Below are 17,168 nucleotides of genomic sequence, written 5' to 3' on the forward strand. Positions count from 1 at the left end.
AATGATCTTACCTAGGAAGGGAAGTTGGGTGATAGTTATCTGGGTTGTTGGGATCCACAGTAAGTTGAAAGCCGTGGAGAATTTATAAGTAACACCACATTTCTCCTACATTGCCTTCATATAGGCTGATATAAAGTTGGAGCACCTGTCAGAAATGACTTCTTTTTGGAACACCACATGAGAGAATGTCCCTATTAAAGCCTTCTCCACCACAGGGGCTTTGATGCTTCTTAAGGGTACTGCCTCTGGGTACCAGGTTGAATGGTCTTCAACAACCAAGATGTACCAGATCCCTGAGGTGTTCTGAGGATCCAAGGGACACAAAACGTCCATGCTTATCCCCTCAAAAGGCTTACCAATCACTGATAGTGGAATTAAGGGTGTCTCCCCCCCTCAGACCTACACACTGCTTGGCAAGTATGAAAGGACCTTACAAACTCCTTTAGTTTTGCTCCCCTTATCTGAGGCCAGTAAAAATAGACAGATAGCCTGTCTACTGTCATTCCTAAGTTAAGTCCCGAAGAAATGTCATGGGCCAAGAATAATAGGAACCTCCTGTGTCATTGGGGCACCAACAACCTTCCCCCTGCCTCAGAATTCTTGGGTTTACTGAACAGATGGCCATTCTCACTGTATAACCTGAACATCCCAGGGGCTTCCCCCTGAGCCTGTTTCTCTGCCAGCTTACATAGATCAGCCAAAGTAGGGTAGTCTCTATGCACCCTGCAAAAGGCAGATTGACTTGGGGCTCCAATTGAAGACAACTCAATCAGTTCCGGTAGGCCCTTGAGACCGGTCCTCCATCTCAGGTTTTGGTTCTATACCTGTAGGCAACCCAGAGACCACTGAATATTGTGCCACCACAGTAGGCATCTCAGTGGCCACTAGACCCCCTACCACAGGAGCAGGCCCCTGTGTGGATTTGAGATCTACACTGGGCAGTACTGCGGTCTGCAGTCTTTTGTGGTCGACCGCTAAAAGAGCCACTGGGCCCATGGCCTCAAGATTTGATTCCCTTATTGCTACCTTTTCTAGGAACTCCGGCAATTGTTCATTCAATGGGTAGGTTAGTCCATAACAGACAGTCCACTTTAATTGCATCATTTACAGTGACATGGTGCTGGGAGGTCTCCCCTCTACAGCTTAACTCCATGATTGCCAGTGGGAATTGGGTAAGGCTGTCAAACCTCCTGACTAACTTGTCTTGACCAGGAATGGTCTGGTCCTGTTGCACCCACTGTTGTTGGACAGCAGTAATATGCGAAGCTGTATAACATAGTGCTAGATCGTTGTTGTTATTTATGAAGATGTGCTCCAAGAGATATGAGTATTCACAGGAACAGCGGTCTCTGCAGGGAACCCAGATCATTTCCAACTCAGAGTCATCAGGGAATATTTGCCCAGCCCATGGCCTAGTGAGAACCCATTGTCTAAGATGCCAATGCTGACAATGGCCTCTTCCTCCATGAGACCAGCGCTGACTATGACCTTCTTCGGTGTATGGTTGCAAGCTGGATTTCCCTTCCTTTGTGTCAGTTTTCTACTGAAATCATCCTCTGAGTGCAGGTGGTGCAAGTTGTCAAGTGTTAAAGGAAGCACCCCCCCTCTTTTGTGAGGGAGCTGATGAGCCCTGTTTTAGGGATTGCCGATCATGTGTTTGGGGACTTGACATTTTCCTATACAAAAGTACTTTCATATCTGTTGGCCACTTTTAAAAGCTCCCTAAATTCTGTCATACTCTTATCCACTAAATAACTCAATTTCACAATGTTCAATGACATTCTCGCATGTGACCAAATTCTAAATCCCTTCAAATGTGTCCGTTTTGTTACATGTGGCCTGTACACTCAGATATTTCCTAGACTGAGACCGATGTGTATACACCTCAAAGGGCTGATTCCACTTCTTTCTGAGCTTTCTGAAGCTGCTAAGGTATGGTTCTAGGGTCTTGTACAACTTCCGCAGCATGGTGGTTTTCTTTTTCTGAAAAAAGGGTCTTTCTTCAGGGACTAACTGAATTATTACATCAATTCCAGTCATCAGTAGGCTGCTCATACGGTCTGCTCGATACAATTCCTCTTCCACCTCTTGCAAAAAGATAGTTTTGAGTCCTCAAATCAATCATAGATGTCCTTCCCCACCTCATCCGGATGAATTAAGTCCTTGGGGATGTGGGTGGTGCCTAGGCTTTCCTTGCGTGCCATCACTGGAAACAGTTAAGTTGCCACTAGAGGTCTGTTTGCGGTCCGCCCTTTTCTCCTTAAGTTCCAGCTTGCGCAGAATCACAAAAGTCTCTGCTCCATTAAAGCTTCTGCTTTGTCTATGTATCTGATCCCTCTGCTTGTGCACTTTTAGGGTCACCCTCCTTTCATCTAGAATACACTTTCTCACTGCTAGTTCTTCCACAGTGAACGTACCTTAAGATCTGAAGCTTTGGAAGTAATTGAAGGATGGGTACTGTGAGGAGTCAGGAATGAAACTCAGACACAAGAGCACCATGATTGTGGTTAAAGAAAATAAAAGGGGTTGGAAAATGCCTCTGTGATCCTGCTCTAAGAGGAATTTCCCTGCCTAAACCAAAACTAAGGATCTGTCTGTGTCAGAATGTCCAAAACAAAACCATCCCGTGTCCAAAGTTCTATTCTGACCTCACACTATACACTAAATTCTAAATGTCTTTAGTCTTTGGTGGTTTAGAAAAGAGTTAAAAAAGGAAGAATAAATAGCTCCAACACAAATGTTCTTCAAGGAAGAACGATCCTTGCTCCAGAGGGTGGTTCACTTACCCTGGATTACTCTTTACTTTCTGATGTTTTCACAAGTAACTGTTTCTTGTGCCTTTCTTGACCAGTAGCAACACTGACACACAAAACAGTCTGGTTTTGTACGTTTGTCTCTTTCAAGATACCTGGTATACTCTCCTGCCAGGATTTTACTCCTTCTCTCCTGGTTAACATAAACCTTTTTCTAGTCCTGATATTCCTTCTCAGGACCCTTTTAATCCTGGTTAAAATATTGAGTCTTTTCCCAGACTCGATATGTCTTTTGAAGTACATTTCTTATACCTGTCTGGTATACTCTCTGGACAGGGCTTCTTGTAATCACATCAGGGTCCCTGGGGAGTGGGGGCCGGTTTCTGGCCATGCCTTGGCCGGTTTGGAAGAAGAAAAAAAATCGAAAACAATTTATTTTCTTCAAATGTTTTTTTTTTCTTTCAAAAAGCCTTTCATCCCTTCTTAGGTCGATAAATGAGTACCAACACAGGTTGGGTGATATTGTATGCATATTAGTTCTATAAAAAAGCTTAAGCGTAAGTGCTATACAATAAAGTATTCTCATTTGGCCTTGGACATCTCCTTGGATTCAAAATAATTTAGTGTATTTAGGAATAATGCTATTTGATGCCACTTCCTGTTTTGTCAATGGGTGAAAGGTCGTTTTTTATCGCTTCCCGGGATGTCACTTTGGGGTGGGGTCCAATGACATCACTTCCGGTGATGTCATCAGAGGTCAAGGGTCACGTGGGGTGGGCCACATTTTTGAGGTGAGGGGTGGGCCACTTTTTTTTGGGTGACCGGGCCTATTTCTTGTCCCAGTCTGACCCTGAATCACGTACTGGCACTGGCCCGTTATAGTCTACTGCAAGGGCTTCTTGTATTCAGAAACTTGTAATTGTCTGCTATACTCTCCTGCCAGGGCTTCTTGTATTCACATGGCTCTCTGCCTCTCAGACTTGCACATTTACTTTGTTTGATAATGTATCTCCTTGATATATATATTTTGGGTTTCCTATAAATTTGCACTTAATCCATTCACATAATTGTAGGGTTTTTATTTCCCCTTTTAACAATAAGCTCTCTTGTTCTTTCTCGCTTGGTTTCTTTCTTTAACATTACTTGCATTCAGCTTGGCTTCCAATACACCCTGGTGTCCCTGCTGTCTCTGGGTGGATTCAGCTGTTCTTGTTGGCATTCCTGGTTTCTCTCATGGTCAGCCAGTGACTGTTTTTCGGTTGCTTCCTTCTCATGACCACTTCCTCTCAGCTTTCCCTTCTCTCACAGCTTCTGCTGGGCTTGTTTGCTTCATTTCATGCTCCGTTAAGATAAACACTGCTTTCGTAAACATATTAACATCCAGGAGTCTATCGTCGGCTCCTGGCATTCCAACAGTGTGTCGTCTTTGTGTGGTAGCTTCTTTCTTCTTGGCTCTCGAGTCGTCTGGCTCCTCCACACCGGTCTCAGACTTTCAGGCTCTGAATCCGCACAGAGAGGTTCATCTCTCTCCCGCCAGCAGCAGACATCGACTCTCTGCTTCTGCTCTTTAAATTTCCCAATCACAGGTGTTTATGTGTAACAACTAGAGGACTCCTACGACTGGTGGCCTTCTCCGCTCTGCATTGCTCAGTTCCTGTTCCTCGTCTTAGTGTTTTGATAATTGTGGGAAAGGAAGTCCTTTCTTGACATTGTGCGCAATGAACTTGGATAAACAGTCTTAATGGTTTACAAGGGCAAGTTCATCCTGGATGATTGGTAGGTGGAACATGAGAAGGTGTTTCCATAGGTTTCAAAAGGCAGATCAAAGTTGTAAGGTTGCCCTATGGGTTTTGGGAAAAGGTTTTTACTACCTTTCATAGGAGGACAAGGGGACATATGACAATAGGCCATGAGGGTATTAGGTATGGTAGGGTTATCCTTAAGGGAAAATGGGGAATACCTTGTCTCATCCGAGAGGTCGCCCTTACTTCCATGTTGGTTGTCTCCTGCTCTGTGTTCCTCCCTCAAACAACCCACCCCCAGGTTTTGGATTGGAGAGCATCTGCCTCACCCTGCCACATTAGGGTAGGTTCCCCCCATGGAAGTAGTGATGACACTGCCAGAGTCATCACAGTACGGACTGAAGCCTGAGACCAGTGAGGGACTTGGGAGTGATGGAGGAAAAAAGATAGAAGGGGAAGGAAAGAGGGGGTAATAGAGGTAGCAGGAAGAACGTAGAGGGAGATCTCCTGGTGAGGGTTCTGGGGCTCGAGGGGGGCACTTCCCTTCTTCCCAGAGAATCAAAGTAGAGCAGCATTCTGCCTTTTTTCTCACTTGATTATGATATGTTTGGTCAGTGGTGCAGAAGTTAAATGCTGCCTCTGTCTGCAGTGACATGGTGCCACAGCAGCTGTCAAGAAGGCACATGTGACCTTTGAATCTTCCCTGTGCAACTGAAGGACAAGTGCTGCCAATGTCATGAGACTAATGCAGAAGTGCAGTTATGGAGCTTTATGAAAGGAGGTTCTGTTCAGCAGATCACCTTTTCAGAGATGGATTACTCACAACATTTTAAATATTAAAAATCAAAAGCTTGAGCTATCTCACCCTCATGAGATCATTCACACCATGTCACTCCTGTTACGGTTCTCAGGCGACATACACCATCTTCAATGATGACACTGAGTTGGAAAGTGGACATACTTGCACCTTGGACGCAGTATGGAAAAACATTTGCAAGGCCTTATGGGATCTCACATAGATGCCAACAAATCTGCTTCCTCACAATTCCACCTTCCTATAAATTACAGTGGATGCCACGCTGTCTTTTATTATGGCTGGGTCTTTGCTCTGTCCATGGCTCATGAACACCCATAGCTTATGTAGAAATAAAATTATGACAGCTTTGCCACTTCCCCTCTTTTCCACATTTATAAACAACTTTAGATGTTTTCTTATTTCTCCAGCCTGGCTACCAAAGTTCATTATTGTGTTTAATGTGGTTTTGTGCACACAATTATTTTCACATATTATTACATTTACAAATAGATGGTTGACATACTTTTCTGAACTTCATCTTGTATGCTGTCTTCTTCCTCCCCATCACTTTTAGTGTCCATGTATTTCAGTTAATTACTAATAATAATCAAAGGTAGTTTCTGTTTATTTTGACTGCAAAGAGTGTTCTAAAGAGAGATCTGAGGTCAGTACTAAACAATGAACGAGAAGGTGAAAACAATAACTTTAGTAGCAATGGCCACAATTATCTATTTGTAACAGTCAGACATTTTAACCCATTTTGGTGCATGGTAGTTCAAATCAAATGTATTACAGAGAGGATCATTCAGTGGGAATTATTTTCTGTATTGAAGGCAGCTTCTTGTAATATTATAAATACTTCTTCACAATGGACAATTTTTGCACCTCTCATAGTAATGTAAGTTCTCTAGCAAATATCGGATCATGGCAGTTCCCTCAAAATTGACTCTATACTGCCAGCACATGTCACAGCTTACATCAGCATGCCAATGCACTTTATAGCTATCAGTCATGGTCATTATTAATGATTTTACATCAGATTCAAGCTTGTCATTAGGCTACACAGAGCTATCATTTAACAGGAATGTTTGAGTGCCGTGTGGCATGCCTCCGCTAGCACTTTACTCCCAGCAGACTCTCCCTACGACAGTAAATATGTGACGAGCCTTCGTTTTCCATATATTGGATTTTCTGAGGTTCTTGAGGCCAAAAAGTGAAGTCTGTTCCTATCCTGATCGATAAGTCTGGTCGTTTCATTACAGGTACACTTAGCACATAGTGATACACATCTTCTAGAACCTGCTCCTCCCAAATCTCTCTCTGCATGATCACATGCCATTTAGAGTTTACCCATAGTCATTGATTCAGCTGATATGATGGAGCCTACATAGCTTGGATGGGTGCAGAGCGCTGAACAAGTCCATGTGAGAAATCTAGGAAAATATTCCCTTCTCCCCAAGGGGGAGACACCCCCTTTGGGACTGGGGTGGTGAGCACGCTAAACGTAATACCCCTCAGCGGATAGGGCGAGCTGCGTCCCATTGCAGGCAGAGACATGAGAGAGCTGGTGCAGAATGCATTTGCTAGCTCAGGTGTGGATAGGAATGTGTTGGAATGTTGAGCGAACTGGGCAGCACGGCCCAGACTAGAAGCGGTTTACCAGCACCCGCAGCCCGTGGCAGCGACAGACCGCCGAACCTATGGCTAAAGCAGTGGCTCATGCAATGAAATGACACAGAGAATGCTGCAAGGAGCCAAACTGCAGTAATAGGAGAGCCAAAGAGACTGACTATCCTGACAAACGCCTGCACAAAACAGAAGGTATGTTGCTGTTCCTATGCGAAGCCGGGGAGACCCAATGCATGACTCCTCTACTGGAGGGTATCTTCCCATGCATGCACTACTACACATCAGGAATAAATCCCAGGTAACATGTAATCCCACCATCTCTGGAAGCAGTTCTGAAATGTCCTGCTTGCCATACCACAATGGAGTGCTTTGCCCACTGCAGCCAATTACTTATCTTAGCTGTAGTTATTTATTGTGCATTTATTTGAACATGCCTCATTGTAGATATCTGATGCATTCAAGTTTATATGTATTTCCTCTCACCTGAGTCCTCGTTTAGCAAAGAGTCAAAGAAAACCAACCCACTTGCTAGCAGGATATTTCAGAACCAGCAGCTGTTCATCGATCTGCAGCATTGCAGGCATGGACATTCTTACAGAAACCTGCAGTATCTGTATTTGACAGTACTTTGTGAGAACTGGACTACCAGGCTTCTGGGCCGTCCTTTCTGAAGTGACATTGTAATGGGTCCCACTGTACAGTTTAAAATAATGACATGGTGCTGCTGGCCCATTCAAGGTTAGTTAGGGCTCGGAAGCATAGGCTACGCCCCTTCTTTGAAAAACTTGAAAAATTCTGTTAGCTTTGAAAATCTTGAATTGTGCATTTTGTTCATTTCATGACTTGCTACTTTTTTTGGTTGCTAGCGTGTAACATCTTGTACCTAGATTTGGCTATATTACTTTAATAATGTGTTGTAAGTGAATTCGTGCAACTGAGCATCCAGCAAGCTCAGCATCATTCAACAACAGAACGCTTTAGTAACGCCCATACTTGTTTGGATTGTGTGCCAAAGTGTGCGTGACTGCTGCATTAACCTTTTACTTACCTGCAAACTACTTTGAACTACAAGTCCCAGCAGCACTAGCGCTGCTGAAAAAGAAACATCAGGCGCTTCAGCGCCGGCGCTTCTGAGACGGTGCCGGTCTACGCCGGCGGACATCGGCCATTGGCCCGACACTCTGCCCATCTCCTGCTCTTCGTAATCAGCAAACAAAGGTAAAAGATGGGATACCAAAATTTCCTGCACTTACTCTCTGATGCAAAGAGCTTAGAGAATGAACAACTTGTCAAGCACTACATCGACTCTAGGGAAGTGCCATACCCTGATGCTACACAACCCTCAAGTCGCAGTGGGACTGTGATCCTTGAACAACCTAAAACTCCCTCTAAACCAGAGGTCCTTAAAATTGCTTTACTTAACACAAGGTCTCTTAACAAACATGCCCAAAACGTTCACGATTATATCCTTGAAGAGAATCTAGATATCCTCTACCTTACTGAGACCTGGCTGCAAGAACCTACCGGTCCGACCATTAGCACAGCTGTTCCCCCCAATTTTAGCATCCACTTTGAAAACAGGGCAACAGGAAAGGGAGGCGGAGTCGCCATAATAGTCAGACAAGACATACATCTTTTCACTTCACCCATTCAATGCCCGGGGTGCGAAGTCCTCCATCTCAAATTCACCCCTTCCCAAAACAATTGCATCAATTTCATTGTAATCTATAGACCCCCATCACTTACATCGGACTTTAATGACGACCTCTGCCATATTCTTAACAATCTCAAAGGAAAAAACTCAGGCACACTTCTCCTGGGCGACCTAAATAGATGGAGGGGAAACCCCATCGACAAAGAGGCTATTAGCCTAGAAAAAAATCTCTCTAACATTAGCTACTCGATCGCCAATAATGGCCCTACCATCAATTCAAACAACCAACTTGATTGGATTATTACCAATAATGTAGACCTCACAGTAACAAACACACAGCCCTGTATCTGGAGCGATCACTACGAAAATCACGCCAGATATTCTCTCGCAGGGGATCTCATACATCATGGACAACACCACAGATGATGATCCCTGCGACACTATTATCACTACTTATAATAACCACTTCCAAGAGCTTCTAGATAAGAATGCCCCACTGAAAAACAAACAAGTGCGCCCCAACCCTAATCACCAAAGTTGGTACACTACGGAATTAGGCACCCTTAAAATAGCCAAAAGGAAACTCGAAAGACAGTGGCTTAAAACTCCTACAGAACTCAATAAAGACAAATGGAAGAAATCTGACATCCTGTACAGAAATAAAGCAATTGAAATAAAGAAAAACTATTATAATGAGCAAATTACAGGTGCATCCAACTCTACAGGAAAGCTGTTTCAAATTTTAAAAACCTTTGAAAAGCCACCTACTCTCACCCCTCCCTTCCAGCCAACTATGTCGGACTGCGAAAAAGTCCAAACTGTATTCTCACAAAAGATTCTAAAAGCTAGAGACACCATCTTAAATTGCAATGTTATTGACACCCCACTGACTTATAACAAAGTTGACCCCAAAATTAAAGTATCCAAATTCCAATTCACACCGATAACACCAGAAATCATGTCGGACACTCTCTCCAACATGAATTGCACTTCATGCCCTGAAAACATACTGCCCCCTAAATTCATCCTAGACAACGCAGGCATTTTTTCACCCTTTCTTTGCCGCATGACAAACTCGTCTTTTAGAGACCGGACTGTTTCCACCAGTCTAAAAACAATAACAGTTACACCATTGGTTAAAAAGCCTGGCCTTGACCAGCAAAATCCGGCCAATCTTCGTCCTATCACGAATTGCAACTTTTTGTTGAAGATTCTTGATAAAGTAGCCACGCACCAACTCCAAGAGTACGTGGACAAGCACGACTTGCTACACCCCCAGCAATCAGGATTTAGAAGTGCACACAGCACGGAATCAGCATTACTCGACCTTCAATCTAAAATGCTGGAAATCCTTGATAAAGGAAAGGCCGGCCTGCTCATTCTATTGGACCTCTCGGCAGCATTCGATTTATTAGATCACGGGAAGCTCTGTGAGGCCCTGGGAAAAGCAGGAAACTGTGCCGAGGAAGCCATCGATTGGATATCCTCCTTTCTGGAGGACAGAAAATCTAAAATCACCTGGGGTGGACATTCCTCTAGTACGAACCCTGTGGATTGCGGCGTCCCACAAGGTGCCAGCTTCTCCTCTCTCCTATTTAATCTATGTATTCGCTGCCTCTGTGCCCTCCGTTCACAGTTGGGAATTTACTTTACCAACTTCGCAGATGATACACAGCTGATTATAGAACTCAGCGGAGACCACGCTACAGACAATAACAGACTGTCAGCTATCTATAACACCATAGAAAGCTGGATGAAGGCCCACTGGATGTGTCTGAATGGTTCAAAAACAGAATTTATGACATTTGGATCTACAAAAGCCTTATCCAATCTAGGCCCAGTTTATTCCTCATTCAACATCAAAGACTCCAGCATTATGGTCTCAAGCAAAGTGAAAACACTTGGCATATACCTGCAATCCTCACTAGGTGCAGATGCACAGGTTTCATACCTTAAAAGGAATTGCCAATACTACCAGAGATTATTACACCGTATTAGGCCATACCTCAATGCCAAAAATAGCGCCACCATCGCTAGAGCCACGATTCTGTCCCGACTGGATTATGGGAATGCATTGATGCTTGGTTCAAGTAACTCTTGCATTAAACAATGCCAGATAATCCAGAACAACGCTGTTAGATCTATCACTGGGAAATCCAAGCGCGACCACATCACCCACGACCGAATAGGCCTTCACTGGCTCGCCATAGAGGAGCATATTAAATTCAAATCTCTGACACTAGTCCACCGCTGTCTATTCGGTACGGCCTCATCATACCTTAAAAAGGAATTTCACTGGTATGAACCAAGCCGTTGTCTAAGATCAGCCAAAAAAGGGCTACTCAAAGTTAGCCATACTAGAGTCAAAGCTACTGGACTTGGGAGAGCCTTCCCCACCAAAGCTATTGCCCTCTGAAACGAGCTTCCAGATAACCTCAGACTGGAAAGTAGTTACTCCCTATTTAGGAAGCAGCTGAAAACGTTACTTTTTCGGTAATTCGTTAAATATTCAGCACGGACTCCCTTGAGTCCCTCTCTTTTCTTTTTTATGTAGTCCTGTGACCTATTTTCTCGTGTTCTTGTTGCGCCCTGATGCTTGCGAGCTTTGGCGCGTTATAAATACATAAATAAAATAAATAAAATAAAATAAATAAAGATTGCCTCCTGCACCTGCTGATATACACATGTAAAACCTTTCAGTAGTTTTTTGTAATAATTAAGCACTGCGTCATCCATCAGCTATTCACTGTCCCAACTCAAGGTCACTGGTGGAGCTTTTGGCAGAAGAATCGACCTGCACCTAAATAACTAATGGAGACTCAAACTTCTCATCCTGCTCCCTGTGCCCCCACATGCTGATTATAGTGAGCCACTGGCCAAAGAGAACCCCTCAGGGTGTCTCTGTTTCTCTCATGTGCTCAAGGACCAGATACATGAACATGTTTTCAGTTTCTCCTTGCGACATAAGTGTAGCATGCATGATAATCGTGTGTGTTCTCCCTGGTAAATGAATGCTGCAACATGAATATGAATGGGATTCTTTATGCTGCATTAGAACCACACACATTATAATCTATTGGTTCCTGACTGCTATAAAAGATCCACCAACATAAGCATTTTTCTGGATCTAACTGCTGTTCCAGAGCGCCAAACATGAACATTGTTATGGTTATTTCTACAACATGAGAGCTGCACAAAAATAATAAGTGTTCAAGTAAGAATTGAGTGTTCAAGTACTTCTAGCTACATAAGAGTTGTCCAGTTTCTTCCTTAACCATGATACCTGCGAACTGTGAATATCTTTCTAATGCACTCTAGATATAACTGTTAATATTACTTTGGTTCGCCCTGATGACACCACACTTATTTCTCTGGGTATCCCTTCTATGCAATAAATGCAACTACACACATGTTTCTAGGTATCCCTAATGAATGGCAACTGCTTAACCTAATGCTCGAGCCAGGTTCATAGTAATTCCATCGAATTCTTAACATCGACAGACCATTCCATTGAAAAAATGCATCGGAAAAAATTGCATCGAATGCATTTTATTTCTAAATTGGGGGTCCCCCCACCCTCCCTTTTTTACCCTTTAAAACCCATTAAAATGAAACTAAACCCTTTACATTAAAAAAACATACATTCAATGCTTTTTTTCGATGCAATTTTTTAGATGGAAAGGCATTCAATGGTATTGTATTCGATGCACTGATGAGAAACCCTCCAGCCACCACCCCTCCTGTCCTTCATTCTCATGTTCAACCTCCAAAAAACCCTCCTCATTCTGCTATGCACCCTCCTACTTGTGTTACACCTCCTGCATCCCTCATCAGCCTGCCACTTAACTCCTCCTTCTGTTCTTCTTCCAGCAGCACATGTGCCTCTTTCTGCTCCTCCTTCTGATGCCTTTTGATCTTTGCTTCCTCATGCCTCACATCCTCCGTCTTATATTCGATCTCCTGCTCTTTCTCCATCTCCTCCTGTCTGTGTCTTCCTTCTCTTGTTCCACCTTCTCCCCTCATTCTCATCCTTCATCTGACCATATCTGCCTCATTTTCCCCTTCTCGTGCTGCGCCACACCATGAGCATTCTGCTGCAACTGCTCCTCAAATATGCATCACCAAATGCTGCTGCAAGCCCACCATATCTGCTAGCTGTGGTTGCCATATTAACCGACTTCTGCTGTGAAAGTTACCACAGTGACTCCATGCTACTGTTTGCCTGCACCCTTTCCACCTCCTCTTCCTGCTGTTGCAGTCCGTTGCTTGGCTGCTCTCCACTATTTCCCAAAATACTACTACTCTGTGTCCCCGAGATGTCCCACAGTACGTTTGTCATCTTCCAAGCCTACCAATTTGGTTAGGCATACTCTCTCACACAACTATCCCAACATCCACCTTCTTTTCCTTGTGCAGACGAAATGCTACCATAGAAAACCAGTATGGCCTTTTTTGACCCCTCTCTAAAGAAACTCTCGAAAAATGACAGCAGGGAATAGGTGAAAAGCAAAAGTAACTTTTTTGGAGGGACTAAGGGAAAGGGCCTGACACTGATTTATTTTTAACAAGGGGTTCTTTTTTGTCACAAAGACTGCCCACATAGGTTTTCTTTTTTTGGGTTGGGTTCAAAGGGTAAAGGAAGGGGTTCAAAATTTTTCCACAAAGGGTCTCATAAAAGGTTTCCACAAAATGTCTTCATTTATTATTCAATGTAGAAGTGATAATAAAAAAGGCTTCACAAATCTAGCACAATAAAACATGAAACGTAACAAATCAAATCAAATGTCTAAAAGACCCAAAACATACTATGACATGCGTAGAGTGCAAGGTTTCCTGCTCTCTCCTTGTATGAATCAGCCTATTTGCTCTATCCATGCACAAGCTCATGGCAACTGGAAACAGCCATGTGCAGGGCCATGTATTTTGGTGTCAAATATCCCCATGTATTCAATGGCTCTGCCTGGCCACCAAATTGCCATGCCATGTTCAGTGGTTCTGATTGACACATACTCAAGCGTTCCCGTTGAACTCGGACATGTGTTTCAATGTGATTTTGGCCACTAGTTGAGCGCCTGGGGACCAATTCTGTTGGTGAAGGTACCTTTAACATTAACATTAACATTGACATTGACATTAACATTAACATTAACTAGTGAATCTAACAATAACTTGAAATCCTGATGAATGCTAAATATAGGATTCAATTCAGCACACCAGTATGTGGAGGCTGACGTTTTCCCAGAAATAACAAACTTCCATAAAGTAAGGTGTTTCCAAAAAAAATCACATCTATTCAGTTTCAATTTGTCATGATATTACACAATCATGAATGATAATTTTACTAATATGTCTTTACTTAAAGGGGAAGTTCACTCAAAAATGTTACTGTCTCAAAAAATGGGCCATAATAAAAATATATATAAAACATTTTTAAAGAAAGTTCCTATGTAAAATTTTGAACAAATGAGGCTCAAAGTTTTGACATTGGGGCATCCATTTTGTGAAATTAAGTAGGCTCCTCTGTTCATGTTAAGCTCTGCTCGGGCGGCAATAATCAAACAAAAGCACCCTACTCATAGCTGCTGCTTACTGCTGCCAGAGAGCAGAGCTTAACATGGAGAGGAGGCTGCCACAGTGTTTACAATTGCCTTGACTTTCATTTTACCTTTTATGTGCTCCCCAAGCCCAGGGAAGCACATGAAATGTTTTCATAATTGCTGCGACTTTCTTTTTTATTTTCCTGAGCACACGAAACTAAAAACTAAAGTCGCAGCAATTATGAATACTCTGCAGGCGGCAGACAAAGTAGTCGTAATTGCCTGGACTTTCTTTTTAAGTCAGGAGACTTGAAACGAAAGATACAGTGATCATGAATACAACCACGTTGTATTTATAATTGCTGGTACTTTAGCTTTAGGTCTCCCGGGCTCCCCTGGCTCGGGGGAGCCTGGGAGACTTAAAGCGAAAGTACCAGTAATTATAAATACAAAATTGTTGTATTTATAACTGCTGGCTCTTTCTTTTCAAGTCTCCTGAGCTCCCCAACTCGGGGGAGCCCGGAAGACTTAATGTAAAAGTACTGGCAATTATAAATACAACATTGTTGTATTTATAATTGCAGGCATTTTCTTTTAAGTCTCCCGAGCTCCCTCGAGCTGGGGGAACCCAGGAGACTTGAAATGAAAGGCACAGCGATAATAAATGCAACTACATTGTATTTCTAATTGCTGGTACTTTCGCTTTAGGTCTCCTGGGGCTCCCCCGGCTCAGGGGAGCCTGGGAGACTTAAAGTGAAATCATTGCCAGCTATTTTGTTTCAAGTCTCCCAAGCTCCCCGGCTCGGAGGGAGCCCGGGAGACTTGAAAAGAAAGGCACAGCGATCATAAATACAACAACATTGTACTTATATTTGCTGCTACATTCTTTTTAAGTTTCCTGGACTCCCCCGAAAAGGGGGAGCCAGGGAGACTTAAAGACAAAGCCACAGCAATCATATATACAACACTCTTTATGTTTCCTAGGGATTCTCAGCTCAGGGGAGCCCAGGAAAGCATTAAAACAAAGACACACCACCAGCAGTGCAGGAAGGAGCCTGAAAGCATTCTCTGCTCCCTGGCTGTAATAAGCAAAAGCTCCCGGTAGGAGGCTTTTGTTTCATTATTGCTATGAGAGCAAAGCTTAACACAAGCACAGGAGGCTCATTCATTTCACAAAATGGATGCCTCCTAGTGCTTGAAATGTTTGACTTTGAGCCTAATTTGCTCAAAATTTTACATAGGAACTTTCTTTAAAAATATTTTTTTATATATATTTTATTATGGCCCATCTTTTGAGACAATAACATTTTTGAGTGAACTTCCCCTTTAACACAGCCCAAAGGCGCCTCCTTTCCAACTAATCACATTGCAGACCTTACCAGCATGCCAAACCAGTAGAAAAAATGGGCAACCTGTGGCAGCCAGGAATAAGAATTGTCCCATGCCAAGTTCGAATAAAGCAGTTTAGTGGTAAATCGTGGCCAGGCCGATGTGCAAGATGTATTTTAGCTTCAAAGATGCCCTTTACTGGGCCCAGCCCAACGTAAGTGAATGAATGCTAATTGTTGAGGGAGCAGATGTTGAGCTTATTTCATATGTTGTAGGAGACAGTCACATCTCTGTTAACCTGTGATTCTGGGACAAGACCAGTAAACAAATAAATCTGAGCCTAAGGTGCCCTGCATCCCCACGTACCGCTCCTTCACCCTCTATGATATGAAAAGTGGAATGACAAGTCCCCAAGCTTTCCACCATTCAGAAAAGTAGGAGGGATTTGCGCTCCATCCTGCGGTGACTTCGCCCCTTCGCCTGCCATTTTACTGTTCTTTCAAAGTGTGGCTGAGGGAAAAGTATTGTGTTTATGTCTTTTTAAGATTTAGTTTGAAAAGAAAATTACGTTGTATGCCACAAAAATCAACCCCTTTATATTATTCATTAATCTGGAACATGCACACATGTGCACAAAACATTTATGAAGTACAAACGCTTACAAACACTTATCTTACCAAGCATTCTGAAATATGTTTACCTGTTATTGCAAGCACCAGTAATGAGTCTATATTTTTTAGCCAGGCAACCTGTGGGGCATTTAGGTGGCAGCAGGTAAGGGAGGCATCCGGAGACATTGGCTATCATGACCAGCATTTCCTCCGATAATCCTTCTAGAAAATAAGAGGGATAACATGAGAACATTTTCCCAAAATATTTACTTCATATTTCTATCACGCTCAACTCTTTCTGAACCCAGGTCGTTGGCACCCTATGCATCAGAAATGATGCTATACTAATTTCATATTTACACTTCTGGGAATGTAGAGCTAGTTGGATAAGGAAATGTTAATGTTACAGACTTCCGGGGCATACAGGATGAGGCTGTCTTTCCTCATAGCAATTGGACTAACATTCCCAGCCTGATGAAGGAGAACAACATCAAATGACCAGGCCTAACAGAAGCATGGTCCTGCAAAACTACACTCCTAGTTTTGATCAACAACTGTGTTCTAACTTTAGTATCCACTGAAGAAACAACCTTCCCTTCTGTTTCCTTGTCACATGAACACACGTCATTTATACAGTTAAGTCCATGTCTAAAAAAGCAGTGAGACATATTTAGTTTCAACCATTGATTAGCATCATCTATAGCCCTCACGCCATCTCCTGACTTGTCTCCACACCCAACCACATACCTGACCTCAGGGGTTGCTCTCTATCAGAGCCTTGCCAGCCTTCCTATACCTTATTTGGCCAAATGCACCCACGCATTCTAAGCTTACTTTGAGACCTCTAACACTCTGGACTTCGGTCCCCGAGGGTGTTCCCACCACCAGCGCATTGAGATTATAATAATGGCAAAAGGCACTACAGAAATGACAAGCACAATACAATACAATTATCGATATCTATGTCACTAGATCCTTAGCTTGACTGATATTTTCAGACATATGCGAATAACAAACAATTGATTAGGGATCTGAAGCTATACATGGGCAGACTGTTAAACAGTTCATCTGACGACCACATCACCAACATGAGTTCACTCAGCAAATACGGTCAAAA

The 17,168-nt window shown here is 43.0% G+C and overlaps 1 protein-coding gene across 1 annotated transcript in view; it reads right to left on the minus strand.

The window, feature by feature from the left end:
• Positions 1–16,874, minus strand: part of TPO (thyroid peroxidase) — a 670,859-nt gene extending 653,985 nt beyond the window's left edge. Inside the window, exons 1-2 of the mRNA XM_069605188.1 lie at positions 16,871–16,874; positions 16,141–16,273 (exon numbers count right to left, since the gene is read on the minus strand). Of these exons, the coding sequence (XP_069461289.1) occupies positions 16,141–16,273; positions 16,871–16,874 (137 nt within the window). The remainder of the gene's footprint in view (positions 1–16,140; positions 16,274–16,870) is intronic.
• Positions 16,875–17,168: the final 294 nt, after the last annotated feature.

The sequence above is a fragment of the Ambystoma mexicanum genome, chromosome 4p, assembly GCF_040938575.1.
Source record: "Ambystoma mexicanum isolate Mex_15411 chromosome 4p, UKY_AmexF1_1, whole genome shotgun sequence".
NCBI lineage: Eukaryota > Metazoa > Chordata > Amphibia > Caudata > Ambystomatidae > Ambystoma > Ambystoma mexicanum.